At 45.4% G+C, this 18,963-nt stretch overlaps 1 protein-coding gene across 5 annotated transcripts in view; it reads left to right on the top strand.

Annotated features, from left to right (window-relative positions):
- Positions 1–18,963, top strand: part of ULK1 (unc-51 like autophagy activating kinase 1) — a 130,726-nt gene that overhangs the window by 68,434 nt on the left and 43,329 nt on the right. For all 5 annotated transcript variants that reach the window (XM_054996231.1, XM_054996230.1, XM_054996232.1 and 2 more), the window contains 3 exons: positions 1,340–1,422; positions 5,631–5,681; positions 17,263–17,351. In XM_054996231.1, the coding sequence (XP_054852206.1) occupies positions 1,340–1,422; positions 5,631–5,681; positions 17,263–17,351 (223 nt within the window). The remainder of the gene's footprint in view (positions 1–1,339; positions 1,423–5,630; positions 5,682–17,262; positions 17,352–18,963) is intronic.

Below are 18,963 nucleotides of genomic sequence, written 5' to 3'. Positions count from 1 at the left end.
AAAGTAGCATTTTGTCTGAAAGCTGTCCCTTGTGGCGCTTTAAAGGCTAGCAGGTTTGTTGTGGCTCAAGCATTCGTGAGCTAGAGATCCACGTGCATCCAATAATAGAGAGCCAGTTTGGAGTCGTGGTTAAGAACGGCAGGACTCTAATCTGGAGAACCGGGTTTGATTCTCCACTTCTCCGCTTGAAGACAGCTGGGTGATCTCGGGTCAGTCACAGCTTCTTGGAGCCCTCTCAGCGTCACCCACTTCTCAGGGCGATTGCTGTGGGGATAATAATAACACACTTTGTAAACCACTCTGAGTGGGTGTTAAGTTGCCCTGAACGGCAGTATATAAATCGAATGTTATTACTATTATTTTAAATGCGTCTTTGTAATCTGACAAAACGGCCTCTAGTCCATGAGAGTAGACACCACAATAAAGCTTTTAGTCTTCAAGGTGCCCCAAGACTCGTTAAACAAACCGTCTGTCACACAACAATCCCCAACGTGGTGTTCATGAAAGCAGTAGTGCCCACTGATGGGTTTTCTCATACTTACTCTTGGTGATAAGACCCTTTTGGATTTTGAACAGAGCGGAGATGGGGAAAACCAAAGAGCTTTGGGTCACTCTCTGCTAGCTGACTTTACAAGTGGGTCACAGCCCTGTACCCTTGGCTTGGTCATACAGAGGGCTTTTTTCAGGGGGAACGGAGTTCCGGCACCTCTTGAAAATGGTCACATGGCTGGTGGCCCCGCCCCCTGATCTCCAGACAGAGGGGAGTTGAGATTGACCTCTGCGCCGCTGAGCAGCGCGGAGGGCAATCTGAACTCCCCTCTGTCTGGAGATCAGGGGGCGGGGCCACCAGCCATGTGACCATTTTCTCTGAGGGCAACCCACTGAGTTCCACCACCTCTTTTCCCAGAAAAAAAGCCCTGGTCATACACATGGACTTTCTTACGCCTTTGGACTTGGCAGTCTCTGCTTGTAGCCACAGAGGGAGCAAACCCTCCCATCATTAAGAAACTGAAATAAAACACCATCTCTTCCCTGGTGCAAAGAGCTAATTCTGCCCTAGCAACCATTGTGTGATTGTCTCAATTAGTCCTGATGGCAGCCATTTTGTAGCGGCATCAACTTCTCTTTTATTCACCTTCAAAAAGTGCCTTCAAGGTTGGGGACCCCGTCTGTAATAGATTGATGTGACTCCCCTTTTAGATGTTGTCAAAAGAAGATTCTGTTGTGTTGTCTGTTAGCTTTTCTCTGTTGTGTCAGTTTTTGGTTCACATTCTAGGGAACTGAAACACAAGCTTAACAAGGTGCTCAATTTCTTCTCCACTATCCTTTGTTTTTAAAGCATCCCCAGAGAGACGTCCAGCCACTTGAGGCAGCTGCTGCTCGGACTCCTACAACGAAATCACAAGGACCGCATGGATTTTGGTAAGTGATTTTCTTGTCTGAGCCTTCAGATTGTGTCCCTACCCACTGCACCCTGAGGGCTCGAAGACTAAGCGCTTCCATGATGCCATCTCCGTTCATCTATAAAGTACAAACTGCAGGCTTACTCAGCCTCAATTTGCCTGTGGGACGTGAAAGGGCAACAGAAGTGATTTAACCCTTCAATTTTCTGCTTGGCTTTCCTATTCGAGGTTGGCTCCACCGTTCTGCTGTTACCATTTTAAAGGAGGGGGGAGATGGGTTCTTTGAAGAATGTATCATTTTTTCCCTTTTAAAATGATAGCAGCAAATTGGGGAGCCAAGTGTTGCTTAGTGAAACCAAACTGAGGCGAAAGGGTTATATCCTGCACCCCTCGTCCTTTCCCTGAATAAGTTTTCAGTTTGCTCCTTATACACAGCTGAAGACACAAGATCTTTGAGACCTTCATTTTTTCTATTTAAGACCTTTTTTGCACGGGCGATTTTTACTGCTTTTGGCCCATACCTCTTCAGATTTTCTTCCAAATTCCAGACGCTTAACTCCCCCTTCAGATTTCAATGTGACATCTCAAGGGTCCTCTCCTGAATTTTCTGCCTGTGCAGAAAAAGTGCTGGCAGAAAATTCGGAAGGAAACCCTTGAAATGCCGAATTGAAATCTGAAGAGGATGTTAAGCATCCAGAAATCCGGAAAAAAAACAAGGAGCTGTGGGCCCCAAAGCAGCAAAAATCACGCATGCAAAAAGGGCCCAAGTCTTTCAACTTCTTAATTACTGTTTTCGTGACCAAAGTCATAAACTGAGCCATCACCAAAAGGGAAATCTAGAGTTTACTGCCAGAGTTACAACATGAAGGTTTTTAACTTTGAGGACTGCATTCATAGGAAGTCATCGCTGGCTTTTCTTGTGCTGAAGTACAATAGCCCACTCAGGGCCAAGCTACAAGTGACGAATGACACTTGAACGGCAAGTGTATGTCTCCCTGTTCACTTGCACTCCACTCAATCCACTTGCTGTTCAAGTGTCATTCGTCACTTGTAGCTTGGCCCTGAGTGTTGAGCCAGGGCTGGAGAGACCCAGAGTTTGAATCCCAGTTTTACCATGGTGCTCGCTCGGAGCAGTTACTGTCTTTCAACAACCTGGTTGGCCATCCAGGCTATGAGTCAGCAACCCTCCCGAGAAACCCGGGCAAATCTTGCAGCATAGAATTTGTCTCGGCATTCAAACTGCTAGTAAAGCCCCCAAACTACTAGAGCGGAGGAACTCTTGGTTCAAACATCCAGGCACTGTATTTGTTTTGATGTAGTTAATAAATGTTCTGTGCCCCTGGTCCCACCTTTCAACTCACTCCACAGTGAATTGTTTTGTCCCCATCAACAGCATAAATAAAGGACAGAATAAAAAAAGGCAAGTAAAAAAATAGTATCTGTTTACTTTTTTTGTTTTTTAATGTCAGCTGCCTGCATTGTTCACTCTTCCTATTCTTGCTCACGGAAGGACAATGGCTTTCAGAGCATCAAGTCGGAAGGGTAAACACACAATACATCTATTGAGCAGAGAAGACCTTTAATTTTGGGTTTATAGTTAGGCCCCTATAATCAAAATTCCTTTAAAAAGCTTCTGCCTCTAAGCTGCTCTGTGTTCACCTAGTCCTCTGTCGCTGCTTGCTGTCAGGAACTTGGCTGAAGTAATAATCATCTTTAAGATTTATATAGTGTTTGTGGGTATTCCATGCCCTTCATTTATGTTGTTGAAATTCTTACCAAGGCTCTGTAACTTAGGTCACTGTTATTATCCCTTCCTCATTTCAGACTGAGATGGGGGAAGAAGACAGTATCTTCCCTAAGTGAGTAAATAGCAGAGATAAGGTTTGAACCAAGGATTTCCTGATTCATAGCTGTCTCTTATCGCTTACTTAAGGTAGCCAGAGAGCCGCTAGAAGTGACGCCTTACACAGGTTGGACACATGTCAGCTTCCCTCAAGTTTTGGTGGGAAATGTAGGCGTCCTGGTTTTACAGCTTGGCTCTCCATAACAGCTGCAAGACCAGGATGCCGAGGGAAGCTGACACGTGTCCAACCTGTGTCAGGTGTCACTTGTAGCTTGGCTCAGAGTTGAAAAGGGGCTTGGTTTCCTGTATGTTCGGTGTGATGTGGGGGAGCATGGATCTTCTGCCCCTGAATCACAAGGTTCATCTTCAGATGTTCTGTCCCTTCGAAACTATTTAAGTCACACCACATGGTCTAAGGTGCATGATACAGCAACCTGGCTGAAGCAGAGCAGGTTTGGCCAGTGCTGGACTGGAAGAACACTCTGTGCTGTATCTTGAGTCCCCCAAATAATACCTTTCCTAAGCTTATCTGTCTCGCCCTCTAGCCATTTTGGTCTAACCTGATCCTCCAGAACAGATAGTCATGTCTGAAACAACATGAGTGCAGGTGGCTCAGTCAGCCAGTGTTCCATCAAGTCGAGCAGCAGTCAACTAGTTGCCCTGGAGGCAACAACAACAAACCAGGCAGGGAGGCCAGGGCCTTCGTCCCCTTATGTAGACTGCCTGTGAACGAGGAGGTTTCCTTTCGTTACGGCTAGTAGCCACCGATGCATCCCATCCTCCCTCGATCTCCCCTTTTAAAACTATCTAAGCTAGCAGCCATCTTCACTACATCTCCTGGTACAGATCAAGTGTTTGGTCAGGGTCACAGAGGCGTCCTTGCTCTTCCAAAGCTATCCATTGTCCTTGGGGACTGCTAGTTTGTGAGTTTGCCTCAGGCTCTTTTCCAGAGTCTGAGTCTCGAACTCTGTTGTCGATTCCCGCCAACTTAGCTCCAAGAATGTTCCTGTGAAATAACCACTACCAGAGTACCAAAGCAGCAAGCAGGCCAGAGACATAGTTGCTCCTAGCTAATAATTATGTGTGCTATAAAACAGAACCGAAGGGAGAATATTCTTCTTCCTTCCTTTCATAAGCATCACCCCAGTTTGAAAAGAAGGGAGAAAGCTTTGGAGCAGAGCTTAAGCACTGCAAGATTGTCTGGTCTTTTTCTTCCATTAAGCATTATTCTCTCATCGTCGTCCCCCCTCCATGGGATCCTCTTTGACATTATGCCATCCATCTGCTTAATCCTAATAGGTTTGCAGTCTGTTATTCTTTTGGATTATAGCTGCCAATGAAACCTTCCTTAGATTCCCTCCTCCCTCTCCAACCTGAGCATCTGGCCAAAGCAAGCCCAAGGATGAACCAATCCCAGTTGTAATCACGTATCGCTTTTTACAGGCTAGCAGCCTGGTTGCATTTAATAAAATCATGGCAGGCTCTTCCATAGCCTTGGTAATTAATTTCGCTAATAAGGTGGCCTGATAATGCCTCTGTTGTATGGGTTTAAAGATCAGTCAACCAGCCCTGGGTTTTCCAGGCTGCTGGAGGATCTCTGAAGTAGGGTTACCAACCTTAAGAGCAGGGCCTGGAGTTCTCCAGGAATTACTCCTGATCTCCGGACTACAGTGATCAGTACCTCTGCAGGGAATGGCAGCTTCAGTGACTGGAATCTATGGTAGATCACAGAGTCTGGGATAAGTGGTAGGCCTAGAGTGACGTCATATTCTGATAAGATCCTTCTCCAACTCCACCCTTCCCAAGCCAGAGGACCAAAGAGCTCTTCCCCTGGATACTGGTGCCTTCTGCGAGCTGCTCTAGAATCCTGTGTGTCCTGATGTGCACACTGGCCTCTGATGCACATTGATTTCCTTATTCACATCAGTGCATGCCTTCCCTAGGCAGCATTTATCCACCTCCTACTTGCCCACACCTTGATCCCCGTGTATGCTCCAGGACATGTGCAGGGCGTGTATGTGAGTCCCTGAAGCCCTTTTAAAAACTGTGGGATCAGAAAGTAACTCTGTCTCCTATATATTTACTTCAGGTTTCCACAAAACTTGAGGGCTACAAATCCACATTTATTTATTTAAAAATAATGGAACTGAGATTCTGTCTGCAGAGAAATTCTGTGCCCAGAGTTTGAGCGATCAACCGGCTCTAGTTCTAGATGGTCTCAAAGCTAGACACACAATTGCTTTTTGTGCACAAATTATTGGTTGTGTTGCATTCTGAATGTGCAGCATTATGCATGTCGAGAATGTAGCCTTTTACTTTAACCTGAAAAATATCCAGGTTTGTGGTCGCTCCACCTTATGCAATCCTCTTTTTTTTTTCTTCAGATGAATTTTTCCATCACCCTTTCTTGGATGCAAGTGCCTCTATGAAAAAATGTAAGCTAATTTCTTTTGGCCTCTTATTTGTAAGGTTACACACGTGCAATTGCTAGCAAATACAGGTTGCATTCTGTAAGCATACTGTTTGGACTGTGCCTGGAAATCCCCTTCCGGGCTGATCAAAGTACAGAAAGGGGAAATGGATCCTTGGTGATCCATGTATCCTCTGTGCACGTGAGCTGCTTCATTAGTTGGAGCTCCGTATCATCTCTTGAGTTTTGAATGTCGATGTAAAGAAGGTCTTGTTTTTAGTCTCTTCTGGTATTGGACTGTTTTGGCCTAATCTGTGTTCCAAATATTATCTGGTCAGTACAGGAATAATTTACCTGTTTTGGGGTACAGTTCATGTCACTATTTTGAGGGAGACAGAATATTTTTTTTTTTTTTTACCAGCCAAGGGCTGATTCCGCACACATTGGATAATGCACTTTCAATGCACTTTATCAATCGTTTGAGGTGGATTTTTTGTTCCGCACACAAAAAAAATCTGTCCCAAATGATCTATAAAGAGGATTGGAAGTGCATTATCCAACGTGTGCGGAATCACTCAAGGTGTCTTGGACAACATGTGTTCCAAATTCCAGCTTTCTAAGTGAAAGGGTTAAAGTCAAGACTAGATCTCATAGGCTTCAGGTATGAGAGGGAAGACTGGAGTTGGACACCAAGAAAAACTTCCTGATCAGTTCAACAATGAAACTGATTACATGGTGGGGTCATCTTATGATTTTTCGAGCAAAGGTTAGTTCGCCATGTCGGATACAGATTTCCTCTACTGAGCGGGGATAGAACTAGATGCCCTAATAGGCCCCTTCCAACTTGAAGACTCTCAGCAGTTTCGATAGCCAGCGTGTGAGTGAATTGGTAAGTGAAGCCCTTTGTTCTATGGCGTATCCTGTTCTACGACGTTAGGAAACCCAGCTGTTTTAGGTTACATAGCAGAAACATGCAAATCAATACCCTGTGGCTGATTTAACAAAGAGCCCAGCTACAAGAGACGAATTACACGAGGAGGAACACGTGAAGGGAGTCGCAGTGTTAGCCGGGAAGCTGAGTTTTAAAAGTGATCAGAAGGCGTCAATTTCCCGTCTCTACAGAGCTAGGGAGATGATTGCTCAGAGAGTTTGTTAATTTCCTCTTTGCCTCCAGAAGGGTCTGTCAGTTTCACCTCTCCTTCTAAGAGGCAAAGAGGAAATAAACCCTCTGAGCAGCATCTCCCTAGCTCTGTAGAGAGGGGAAATTGACAACGTCTTCCGATCTCTTTTAAAACTCAGCTTCCCGGCTAACATTGCGACTCCCTTCACATGCTCCTCCTTGTGTAATTTGTCTGTTGAAACTTAGTTCAAAGACTGCAAGGAAGAAGTTTTTTGGCGCTCTGACAATCATAATAATTCTGTGTTTTACATTGGTCTTGTTGTCATAGCCATTATATATGGCGCCTTTAGATTTAATCTTTAGAAATATCAGTTTCTTCTTGGGGGTGGAGCGAGATATCTTTTTCTTCCTGGAGCAAATATACACTGAATGGCAATTCATTCATTTTGTAAAGCTGGGGATGATAGATGGTGAAGCTGTTTTCGAACTGAAATCCGAATAGTAAGGACATGTACAAATGACAGATCAGAGGTTCCTTGTAATGGTAGCCAGTGTTGCATGAGTGTGTGAAATTGCTACCGCTCGTATCAAATGATCATATTATCACTCGTCAGTCTCGTATCCTGTAAGACAACAAGCAAATGATAGGCATCACATCAGAAATGCAATAAAACTGACACTTGTTTTAATTAAGCAAGTGGTGTAAGCTTGTCTGACGGTGTCTAATGTTAGACACCTCTGGGCAAATTTAGAATTTTGGCCTCTATTGCCTGAAAGCAGGAGTTTTGATTTCACCTTTTGATCAGACTTCTAAATACAACTCCCCCTTACCTGTACTTAGGTGACCCACCCCCCGCGGGCAGAAAAATTTTCTCCTGGTTTAGGGCTTCTTCCAAGCCTTCTTACCCGTTACCTTCAACTTTGCCTCATGGGGCATGCCTCCAGAATCAGAGGCATTCTAGAAAACGGAAAGGATACTGTCGGCTCAAGGATGCTCACAAAGTGGCACCTACTCCTGTCCCAGCAGCTGTGCTATGTTGGAAACGGGTTTCTTCAAAATCGGAGCCACTCGCCAACCAGGAAGGATCCTCTCAGCCCTGGCCTGCTTACCGGACAGTGCAGCAACCAGGACAAACGAGAGTACCGTCTGCTCCGGCATTATGGAGACCATGCACTACCCAGCAAAAATCTCCCCGAAAGCAGGAGAGGGTTTTCTTGACTTGGCCTCCGTTCCCTTCATTACTAGCATCCTCGGGAGCAACGCCACCGCAGCCACAAAATCGAGGGAGGCAGAGCAGGGTTCCCCTCGTTCACCTGTTATCTCCAGCATCATCTGCCCCGCTGCCTTGGGACACAGGACCCTCAAAACGACCACCTCCACAGGCATTGACGAAACCACTTGCCGGTCCACGTAGGTCTTATATCTGGGTGTGAATCGAGTGTGCAGCTCATGAAATTTCCCAAGTCCAAAAGGAAAAATATTGTCTGAATGTGGATGACAAAAGCCTTCCTGTTTTCATCCTCCAGATCTATGTACGGGAGACACTTTGTGTTGTCCTGAGGTCCATCCAGCCACATGAACTTTAGTGCCCAACTGTCCTCATTCAAGTCTTGGACCTTTTTCTCACAAAAAGACAATATGACGGGCAGTTACTTGAATGAGAGGCAAGCAAGCACAGCTCCACCATGCAGTGGAGTTTTTTCTCCATAACGTAAGGAGAGGCCATGAAAAAGACTTTTGGAAGTGTGATGAATCTCCACATTATTATTATTATTATTTATTATATTTATATCCCGCCCTCCCCGCAAGTGGGCTCAGGGCGGGTCACAAGAGAAAGATAAAATATACAAGATAAAATCACAATCAATATCTCTTCAAGTGTGTTTGTGTGACCCACTCCAGCGCGATTTGTGTGATCCTGCTCTTGGAGAAGGAGAAAAGAGTTGTAAAAATGTTTGTCTCGGGGAGCCATCTCAACACGGCGCTTTGATCTTCAGAGCTCCTGATATGTGCGGATTGAGGGCAAGAAGGGAAGAGCAACAAGGCTGAGCTCCTTCGTGGCTTAGAGTGGTCTGTCTTAAACAATTCTTTGAGAGCTTGCTCGTAAGCATTTCTTGGTTCTGAGAGTGTATGTGCATACTCTCATTCTGGTGCTAACTAGGGAGTTACCATAGCTCAGTGGCAGATCATGTGTAGAAGGTGCTAGGTTCACCCTCCTATTATTTCTGATCAAAAAGATCTCTGGTAGCAAGACTTGTGATTGAGACATTGAGCAGTGACTGTCAGTCAAAATAGACAATGTCGAGCTAGATGAATGGAGGGCCTGATTCTGTATAAAGCAACTTCATGCATTTTTATTGGCATGAATGAAGAATCAAGATGGCATTGAGTCCATCATGGCATCTCCCACCACATCGTAGTGGTTTCTCCCTGCAAATAAGTCTACCTCTATTCCTTCTGATTTACCCCTCTCCTTTTGTCTCTCTCTGAATTGCTTGATCAGAAAATGATTTCCAATCATCAGCGCGTCTTTCTTTTTGCTGCCAGTGTGCCTTCTTGGGTTCTTCCATTTCATCCACTGGGAACTTGATATATTTGTTTTGTATCTTTTATATCTTTGGTGTATTTTATATATTTGTATTTCTTTATATTTCTCTATATTTGTATTTCTTTATAATGAATGTGTATTGTCGAAGGCTTTCACGGCCAGAGAACGTTAGTTGTTGTAGATTTTCCAGGCTGTATGGCTGTGGTTTTGGCATTGTAGTTCCTGACGTTTCACCAGCAGTCTAAGAATGAAGAGGGCATGGTTACCAGGCCTGAAAAACACCAGACTAATAAAATACTCTACATACTCAATAGCCCTGCAGATAAGATTAGCATATCAACCACCAATCCATATTCAAAAGAACCTCCTCAGGATACAGTGAAGCATCCCCCCATTAGCATTCCACACCCTGGGAAACTCTTACAGGATGACTCAGCCCAAACCCACCTTTCTGAGCAGATATAAATTACCTGCTAACATCTTCTCCACACACTGAAACTGAGAGATCTCTGTCTTTCGGTGCTACACCCCTGAAGATGCCAGTCACAGCTGCTGGTGAAACGTCAGGAACTACAGTGCCAAGACCATGGCCATACAGCCTGGAAAATCTACAACGTGTATGTTTCTTTTTGTATAGAAGTATCTTCTGCATGGATTATGAAAATAAAAAAAATTGAAAGATGCATCATTGGGCTAGACGTGTTTATGTGTTTCTCTGTGCAGGAACTGTTGGGTCTCCCGTTGATGAAAACCTTTTGGTTACTGAGTGTTAACAAAGAACTGTGTGTAGTTGTAGTTGGAAGGGCTGGGGAAGTTGGCATAAGAGCTTCCTGCTCCTGTACTTTCCCATTTTTCTAGTTGTAAATATTTCTCCACTTTTGCACACAAATAATTGCATAAAAGACTGCAAGTGTAGCTTGGTTCTAGTTCTGTCTTCTCAATGGAGGAAAAATAAGGCACGGATTCAAAGTTCAGAATCCATTAACAGTTCGTTGCAAGTATTATATTGGTGATTTAAATTTTGTTGATTAATGGAACAGGAAAGCAGAGAATGAATGCAAATGGAAGTCTTTATGTAGTCACTTAGCTTTAAATTTTCCTTCATAAGTTAAGTGCTCAATACCCAAAATAATACAGGAGTCCAAAGACTATCAAAATTAAATTCGGGCGTGAAAAAAAATGTATTCTGGAGAAAGGAAGGGGACAAACTTACCCAAATGCCTGGACAAATGAAAAGCTTTCTCCTGGTGCTTAAAACATAACAGGCCAGGGGAACCACTGTGGGGGAGGGCATTCCATAATCAAGGGGCCATCACCGAGAAAGCCCAGTCTCCAGGTGCTGCACACTTACCACCAAAGGTGGAGCATGTGATACCGATGTCCATCATCATCACCATCATCATCATCACCATCATCATCAATAGTAATAATTCATAATCAATAATAATAATATGTCCACCCTGAGCCTGCTTGTGGGGAGGGCCGAATACAAATGCGATATAATAATAATAATAATAATAATAATAATAATAATAATAATAATAATAAAACAATTTCTAACCTGCCCTCCCCGCAAGAGGGCTCAGGATGGGTTACAGTAGTATATAAAGATACAAAAGATAAAACATTTTTGGCACAATGAAATTAAAATCTCAATCAGTGTAATTAGCTAAAAGGGTCTGAGGGCCGATATCCTATCTAGACATATATACAAAAGAAAGTGCCCTCCACTGCCTGGGCTTAAAATATTTACAGAGCTACCAACAAGAGTCCTCTTGGTTCCAGAAAACAGGCTCTGCTAAAAGTACACTTCATCCCTTAGATAAAAATTGGGAGGATAAAAATTGGGAGATAAAAATGGGAGGATGACCCATTTGTGAGTTGACTCATTGTGTGGGGAGAGCAGGCCATATCACTGTGTGGTTGCCAAGTCGGTGTGCTTGGTGCAAATGCTTGCCGGAAGTGCCTGCACGTACACTCCGCCCTCATGCTCAGCAACTCTATTTTACGAATGTAGCTGATCAGGTGGCGGCATGCGCATAGGCACTTCTTCCCCACCTTAGCACCATGCGGGCCGCTTGGTAATCCCACAGAGGTGGAGGGCAGGGCCAGGGCTCTCCCTTGCGCGGTGGGTCAGCATGTGGACGAATTGTCCACACAGGGCTAGAGAAAGCCAACGTAGTGTAATGGTTGGAGTGTCAGTGTAGGATCTGGGAGACTGGTGAGACCACTCTAACATGGGTGGCCTTGGGCCAGTCACACACTCTCAGCCTAACCTACCTCCAAATGGGAGAGAGGAGAATGACGTACGCTGCTTTGGGTCCCCACTGGGGAGAAGGCAGGGTATAAATAAAGTGAATAAACAGCGTCTCTCATGCTGAACTAAAGTACTGGGCAAGCTTCCTCCTACCTACCCCCCCAGCAATTCCCCCCCCTTTTCTATAAATATTATACGCATGTATGTTGCAATGCACAGTTGACACTGTACATTCCAACAAAATGGCACAGAAATGGTATATAAAATCTCTTTCATTAAATCCATATTCCACATGTACATGTGGAATAGTGGTACCATTGAAGTGAGATGCTTAGATTTCTGGGCTAGGACCAGGGAGGCCTGATTTCTAGTTCGGCTTGGCTGTGAAATTTACTGGGGCCAGTCCTTCATTCCTTCCAGTCTCTCAGGGTTGTTAAGAAGATAAAGTGGAAAAGGGGAGAGGCACGTATAGTGTCCTGAGCTACTTGGGAGGAAGGGTGGGATAAAAATACACAAAAATGAAATAAATAAGACCCACCCATTCAGTCTCTCTAAATAAGACGAAGTACACGAGGATGCTCAGGTTGAGGGGAGACGCAATGTTAGCCCGGAATCATAGGGTAAAAAAACAGATTGGAAGGCTCTCTCATTTTCATCTCTCTAGAGCCGGCAGAGGAAGGATCGCTCCTCAGAGGGTTTGTTTATTTTCTCTTCGCCTCCCCGAAGGGGAGAGGAAATTGACAAAGCCTTCAGGGAGGCGAAGAGGAAATAAACAAACCCTCTGAGGAGCGATCTTTGCCTTGCGGGCTTTAGAGAGGTGAAAATGGCAGAGCCTTTACATTACAGTTCCTGGTTAACATGGCGTCTCCCTTCACTTGAGCATCCTCATGTACTTTGTCTCGTGTATAGAGACTCTGAGTAGCTGTGCAAGACATTTGGGCGAATGTTTCTTCTATTTATTTATAGTCTGCCTTTCTCACTGAGATCCAAGGCGGGTTACACAGTGTATGTGAAATACAATATAATCAACAGGTAGGACGTTCACTGAGCAAGTGCAATAATGAACAGCAGTTAGGACATTCAGTAAACAGCTACAATAGGGTACGGTGGCAGAAAATTTGAAAACAAAAAGTCGAAATCTTTCTGAAACAATGCATAACTAATTTACATGGCATATTAAGCAATATGGAAACTTCCTAGTGGCACATATCTGCATCAGCAGACAATAACCAGTAGTGTAGCGTTTAGTCCTTGCCCTACCAAAGCATCTCTCTATTTCTTATGACACAGCCCTGTAATCTGGGTAGGAAGCCCTCCTGAATAATTCAGTTTTGCATAGTTTGCAGAAAGCCAGGAGAGTGGGAGCTTTTCTGACATAAGAACATAAAAGAAGCCATGTTGGATCAGGCCAATGGCCCATACAGTCCAACACTCTGTGTCACACAGTGATCAAAAACCAGGTGTCCTCAGGAGGTCTGCCAGTGGGGAAGGAATACTGGAAGCCCTCCCACTGATCCCCCCCCCCCAAACACCAAGAATATAGAGCATCGCTGCCGTAGACAGAGAGTTCCATCTATACCTTGTGGCTAATAGCCGCTGCTGGACCTCTGCTCTGACCACCTAAGGCAGGCCATTCCATAAGGTAGGGGCCACCACAGAGAAAGCACATGTGCAAGCAGCTGTTGATTTTGCCCAACTGCAGGGCAGTATCTGCAGAAGGCCCTGTTCAGAGGAACGAAGCTGCCGTGGTGGAACATAGGGGGAGAGGTGGTCGGTTGTACAGATATGAGGGGCCAAGGCCATAAAGAGCTTTGAATGTGATAGTCATGACCTTGACTTGAGCCTGATAACTGATCAGAAGCCAATGGAGTGATTGCAAAATGGGAGTGACATGCATGCTCCGTCTAGTTCCCGAGAATAAATGAGCTACAGCGTCCTGCACCAGCTAGAGTCTCCGAGTCGACTTAGAGGGGAGGCTTATGTAGAGTGCATTACAACAGTCAAGTCTCGATGTTATAGTGGCATGAATCCAGGTGGCCAGATCGGCTGTGTCAAGGTGGGGGCTAGGATAGCCCCCTGGCAGGAGGGGGGACCTGGCACTCACCTTCCTCAATGTCTTTGCTCCCGGGATGATGCGATGATGTCACCTGGAAGTGATGTCATTGTGCAGGGGCTGGCGCGCGTTCCCATACTTCACAGTGGGCCCATTGGGACCCCAGATGGACCCGATCGGCCTGTTTGAGGCCCAACTTGGCCCGCTACGAAGAGCGGGAGCGCTCTTTGTGTGGTGTGATGACACCACTCTGGGAGTGACATCGTCGTGGCGCCGTGGGAGTGCGCCCGGAGGCCTATTCCCCCCCCCTTTCTCCCTGCCAGCCAGGGGATTGGTGGCGGGGGGTAGAGAGTGGGAGCAGGGGAATCTCCTGCCCCACTGACGAACCTGGGATCCCTATGGGGGCCCTCTCCCAGGCTAATCTATGCATTTACTTGCCTCTCTGGCAGCAGTGCTGGATCTAGTATAACTCCTAGGCTCTTAACTGAGTCAGCCATGACCAAATGAACCCCATTGGATTGAATGGGGGCGGAAAGAAGTTGGGGTGGCACTTTTACATTATTCGCAAGCAGGGCGGGGGACTCCGTTATCTGTTTGCTCCCACTCTAGTCTGTGTTTCTCACTGAGATTGGAGGCAGATCCTGTAATTTCAAACAATGCAACGAAGACAGTATAATACAATTTAAAACTATGCAATTAAGGACAGTATTATGCATACAACAAATAATGCATAATAACGGATTGTAAGGACACGCTTTAAGCAGTATCGAAGACACAATGAACAATGTTACAAATTGCCTAACTTTTTTTCCACAAGATGCGTGCTGTGTTAGTCTGTCTATAGCAGTAGAAAAGTCCAAGAGTCCAGTAGCACCCGTAAGACTAACAAAATCTGTGGTAGGGTATGAGCTTTTGTGAGTCACAGCTCTCTTCTTCAGATAAGAGTCTTCAGATTTCAGGGTTTTTTCCACGAATGAGCATCTTGGGTTACAACGAGTAATGGCATGGGTAATTTGGGGGTGAAGATACCTAGGTAAAGGTAAAGGCAGTCCCCTGTGCAAGCACCGAGTCATTACTGAAACATGGGGGGACGTCGTATCATGATTTTTTTGGGCAGACTTTTTGTTACGGGGTGGTTTGCCATTGCCTTCCCCAGTCATCTACACTTTACCCCCCAGGAAACTTCGTACTCATTTTACCGATCTCGGAAGGACGGAAGGCTGAGTCAACCTTGAGCCAGCTACCTGAACCCAGCTTCCGCCGGGATCGAACTCAAGTCGTGAGCAGAGCTTGGGCTGCAGTACTGCTGCTTACCACTCTGTGCCACCGGGCTCCTCCTATGTGTCTCTTTTCTAGAGTCTTACTTGAGGCAGCTCACAAAATAAAAAGAGGTCTCTGGATCAGTCCAATGTTCTATCTAGTCCAGCATCCTGCCTCACCCATCGGCCTACCAGTTGCCCTCAAAGACCAAAAAACCTTCCCCTAATGTTGCCTCCCTGCTTGGCTGTTCAGAGGCTTGCTGCTATCTTCCGGTTTTTTTGGTGATGTTCCGCAGTGTTCCAGCTGAAGGTGAGTAGTGTGGAAACGGCCCTTTACCCACACTGGCCCTTTTCACACTGCTTACCTTCACTCCCAACGATGTGGAACATCGCGCTAAAAACGCGGAAGATCGCATTTTCTCACGCGAGAAAATGCGATCTTCCGCGGTTTTAGCGCGATGTTCTGTGTCATTGCGAGTGAAGGTAAGCAGTGTGAAAAGGGCCCATGTAGCAGCCAATAAAACAATGCTATGAAATCACTTTTTAAAAATATTAAAAACACCAACAACATAAAAATGATCAATATTAAAACAAACAATAACAAGTGAAGGGGGGGGGGCTCAAAACGGCATTCAGCAGCCCCAAATGGTATTCCTCTCAGGCTAGAAGCTTGGCCATAAAAAAGGCTTAAAAGATGTAATTCAGCTTAACTTTCACTGTATCCTTGTTCAAGGCGAATTTGCCAGTTGAAGAAGCTTCTTCCCATTAAAAGTTGCCAGATCTTTGCCCGGAAATAATATCAACACCTTTTAAATGCCCGAAGGCATCAAGGCAAGACCGCACCTGTTTTGTTGGGCTAACTAGTCTCAAATCCCCTGTGCTTCAGGTAGAAACAAGCCTTCTCCCGTCTTTGTCTATGGATTATTCCAGTTACTCCTAAACTTATTCATCCACCATTTGTTGCTGGGATTGCTGAACGCAGACAGCCAAACCACAGTCTCCCCGTTAGGGTGAATTAATATTAAGTACTTTATCTGTAACATCCATTTAACAAAAAAAAAAAATCAGTCTTTTTTTAAAATCAGAATTTTTTTTGTAGTAGAGCTCCATGGCGCAGAGTGGTAAGCAGCAGTACTGCAGCCCAAGCTCTGCTCATGACCTGAGTTCGATCCTGGCGGAAGCCGGGTGCAGGTAGCCGGCTCGAGGTTGACTCAGCCTTCCGTCCTTCCGAGGTCGGTAAAATGAGTACCCAGTTTCTGGGGGTAAAGTGTAGATGACTGGGGAAGGCAATGGCAAACCACCCCGTAACAAAGTCTGCCAAGAAAACGTTGTGATGCGACGTCCCCCCATGGGTCAGTAATGACTTGGTGCTTGCGCAGGGGACTGCCTTTACCTTTATGACAGAGAACCCTACTTCATCTCATTGTTGTAGCCAGGGCAATCGTTTTCTGGCAGCGCCAGGTGGAAGAAAAATCGTGGGTGACTTTTTCTAAATTACAGCCTCAACCTTTGTTTTTAAATTACTGTCTCGGCTTCAAAATAAATAGGGATGGCTTGATATAGTCACACCTGAGGTGAAAAGTCAGAACGATGCACACAAATATATACGTACTGTTTGGCACTGAATTGCACGGACCCTTTTTTGTAATGGAGGCTCTTCTGAGCTTCTGGCATCAGATGAAAACTCCTTCACCAGAGGAAAGGAACTTGGCTAGCAAAACAGATTTGTCTCTTTGGGCCTCTGTTGCTCTAATGACATATAATGGTGGATGAAGCATCAAAAAGGCACCCCGTGAGGGGAACTACGCAGTGAAGCGCACACTACTATAGAGTCCCATGGACACGTTCTGAAATGAGGATACAATTAATATTTTTTGTTTGCAAAATCCTAATGCCGCCTAAACATGAGTGTCTCTGAGCATGTGCAGATTTCCTTCTCTTTAATGCGGAATGCTTCCTTGCTTTGTTGTAAAATTTGGTGTCTTTTGCCTCAAGAATGCCTAGGATAACAGTGACCCCCCCCCCAAAGGTGCTGCACTGCTTCACAGGTGGCCTAGATAAAATGGCGGGCAGCCCATTGGCTGAGCAAGGGGGGCTCTGGATAAAGGACTGGGCAACATGCTTCTGTAGTAACTGGAGGACAACGTATACTTGTATATATTCTTGACTAGTGTTAGAGGTGTATGGTAAGTGAGAGCTTACTGAGGAAAACTGTGCCTTTTCACAATACCTTGAATTCCTTTCCCCCCGTCAAATGAGAGAGCCCTGTATCTGAGGGGAATCTGTTGGCTTGAAGAAACCATGAAAACCTTCTTAATCCAGCTGTTGACAACCCCGAAAGGATGACCTGTCTTTGCTTTCCTTGCAGCTGCTTCTTTGCCAATGCCTTCTTACCCAAGCTCGGCCTCCGGGAGTTCCTCCAGCAGCTCTTCCACATCCCATTTAGCATCTCCCCCTGTAAGTATAATGCAGAGGAGTTAGCCGTGTTAGTTTGTGGTAGCAAAATCAAAAAGAGTCCAGTAGCACCTTTAAGACTAACCAATTTTATTGTAGCATAAGCTTTCGAGAATCAAGTTCTCTTCGTCAGATGCCTGATACAGAGACTGGTCAAATACAGAAGAGGAGGGGGGAGAAGGGGAGGAGAGAGAAGATGCAGTTAGCGGGGGAAAGAGAGGGATGCAACCAAAACATTCCTTTGCTAGTAAATGTAAACATCTCCTCTTGGTATGGAGATTAATTGGCTTGTGTGAGGCTCTGCTCACGACCTGAGTTCGATTCCGGTGGAAGCTGGGTTCAGCTAGCCGGCTCAGGGTTGACTCAGCCTTCCATCCTTCTGATGTCGGTAAAATGAGTACCCGGTTTTGGTTTTGGTTGCTTCAAAGGAGTTTGCCGTGTTGGTTTGTAGCAGCAGAACAACCAGACCATCCAATTCCAATGCAGTATAAGCCTTCGATAACCACAGTGAATGTTTTGGTTGCACCCTCCCTCTCCCCCCCTAATTGCCTCTTCTCTCTCCTCCTCTTCTCCTCCCTCCTCTTCTATATTTGACCAGTCTCTGTACCATGCATCTGACGAAGAGAACTTGATTCTCAAAAGCTTATACTACAATAAAATTGGTTAGTCTTAAAGGTGCTACTGGACTCTGTTTGATTTTGTAAGTATAATGGTATCTGTCGGTGGTCCTTCCTACCATTGCGGTTTCTCATGGGTGGTTCCTCCTCCTGTCTCAGGGCTCGCTGTGCTGCCAGTGGCCACGTAGTAATCTATGTACAATAGCTCTTTCAAGGGTACAGCATTGTCCTACTATATACCGCATAGGTCAGGCTCCACCTGGAGTACTGTGTACAGTGCTGGAGGCCTCGCTTCAAAAAGGATGTGGACAAATTGGAACGGGTGCAGAGGAGAGCAGCCAGGATGATCAGGGGCTTGGGAAAGACTGAGGGACCTGGGAATGGCCAGTTTGGAGAAGAGGAGGTTGAGGGGAGACATGATTGCTCTCTTTAAGAATCACTTAGAGCTAAGCTACAGGAGACGAATTACACGAGGACGCTCACATGAAGGGAGTCACAATGTTAGCCAGGAAGCTGAGTTTTAAAAGAGATCGGAAGGCTTTGTCAATTTCCCCTCTCTACAGAGCTAGGGAAGAATGCTCCTCAGAGGATTTGTTTATTTCCTCTTCACCTTCTAGAAGGGGAAGTGAAACTGGCAGAGCCTTCCAGAGGCAAAGAGGAAATGAACAAACCCTCTGAGCAGGGATCTCCCTGGCTTCGTAGAGAGAGGAAATTTTCAAAGCTTTCCAATCTCTTTTAAAACTCAGCTTCCCAGTTAACATAGTGACTCCCTTCACGTGCTTGTCCTTGTGTAATTAATCTCTTGTAGCTTAGCTCTTAGAGGATGGAAAGGAGCTGTTCCTGTCGGCAACAGAGGACGGGACTCAAAACAGTGCATTTAAACTACAGGAGGGAAGGTACCAGCTGCACTTTAGGAGAAACTTCTTCATGTTAAGAGTAATTCAGCAGTGGAATCAACTGCCTAGGGATGTAATGGGTTCCCCCTCATTGGCAGTCTT

Source organism: Eublepharis macularius, chromosome 13, assembly GCF_028583425.1.
Source record: "Eublepharis macularius isolate TG4126 chromosome 13, MPM_Emac_v1.0, whole genome shotgun sequence".
NCBI classification, from domain to species: domain Eukaryota; kingdom Metazoa; phylum Chordata; class Lepidosauria; order Squamata; family Eublepharidae; genus Eublepharis; species Eublepharis macularius.
The sequence above is the reverse complement of the archived record's forward strand: the minus strand, read 5'-3'. Positions and strand labels throughout refer to the sequence as shown.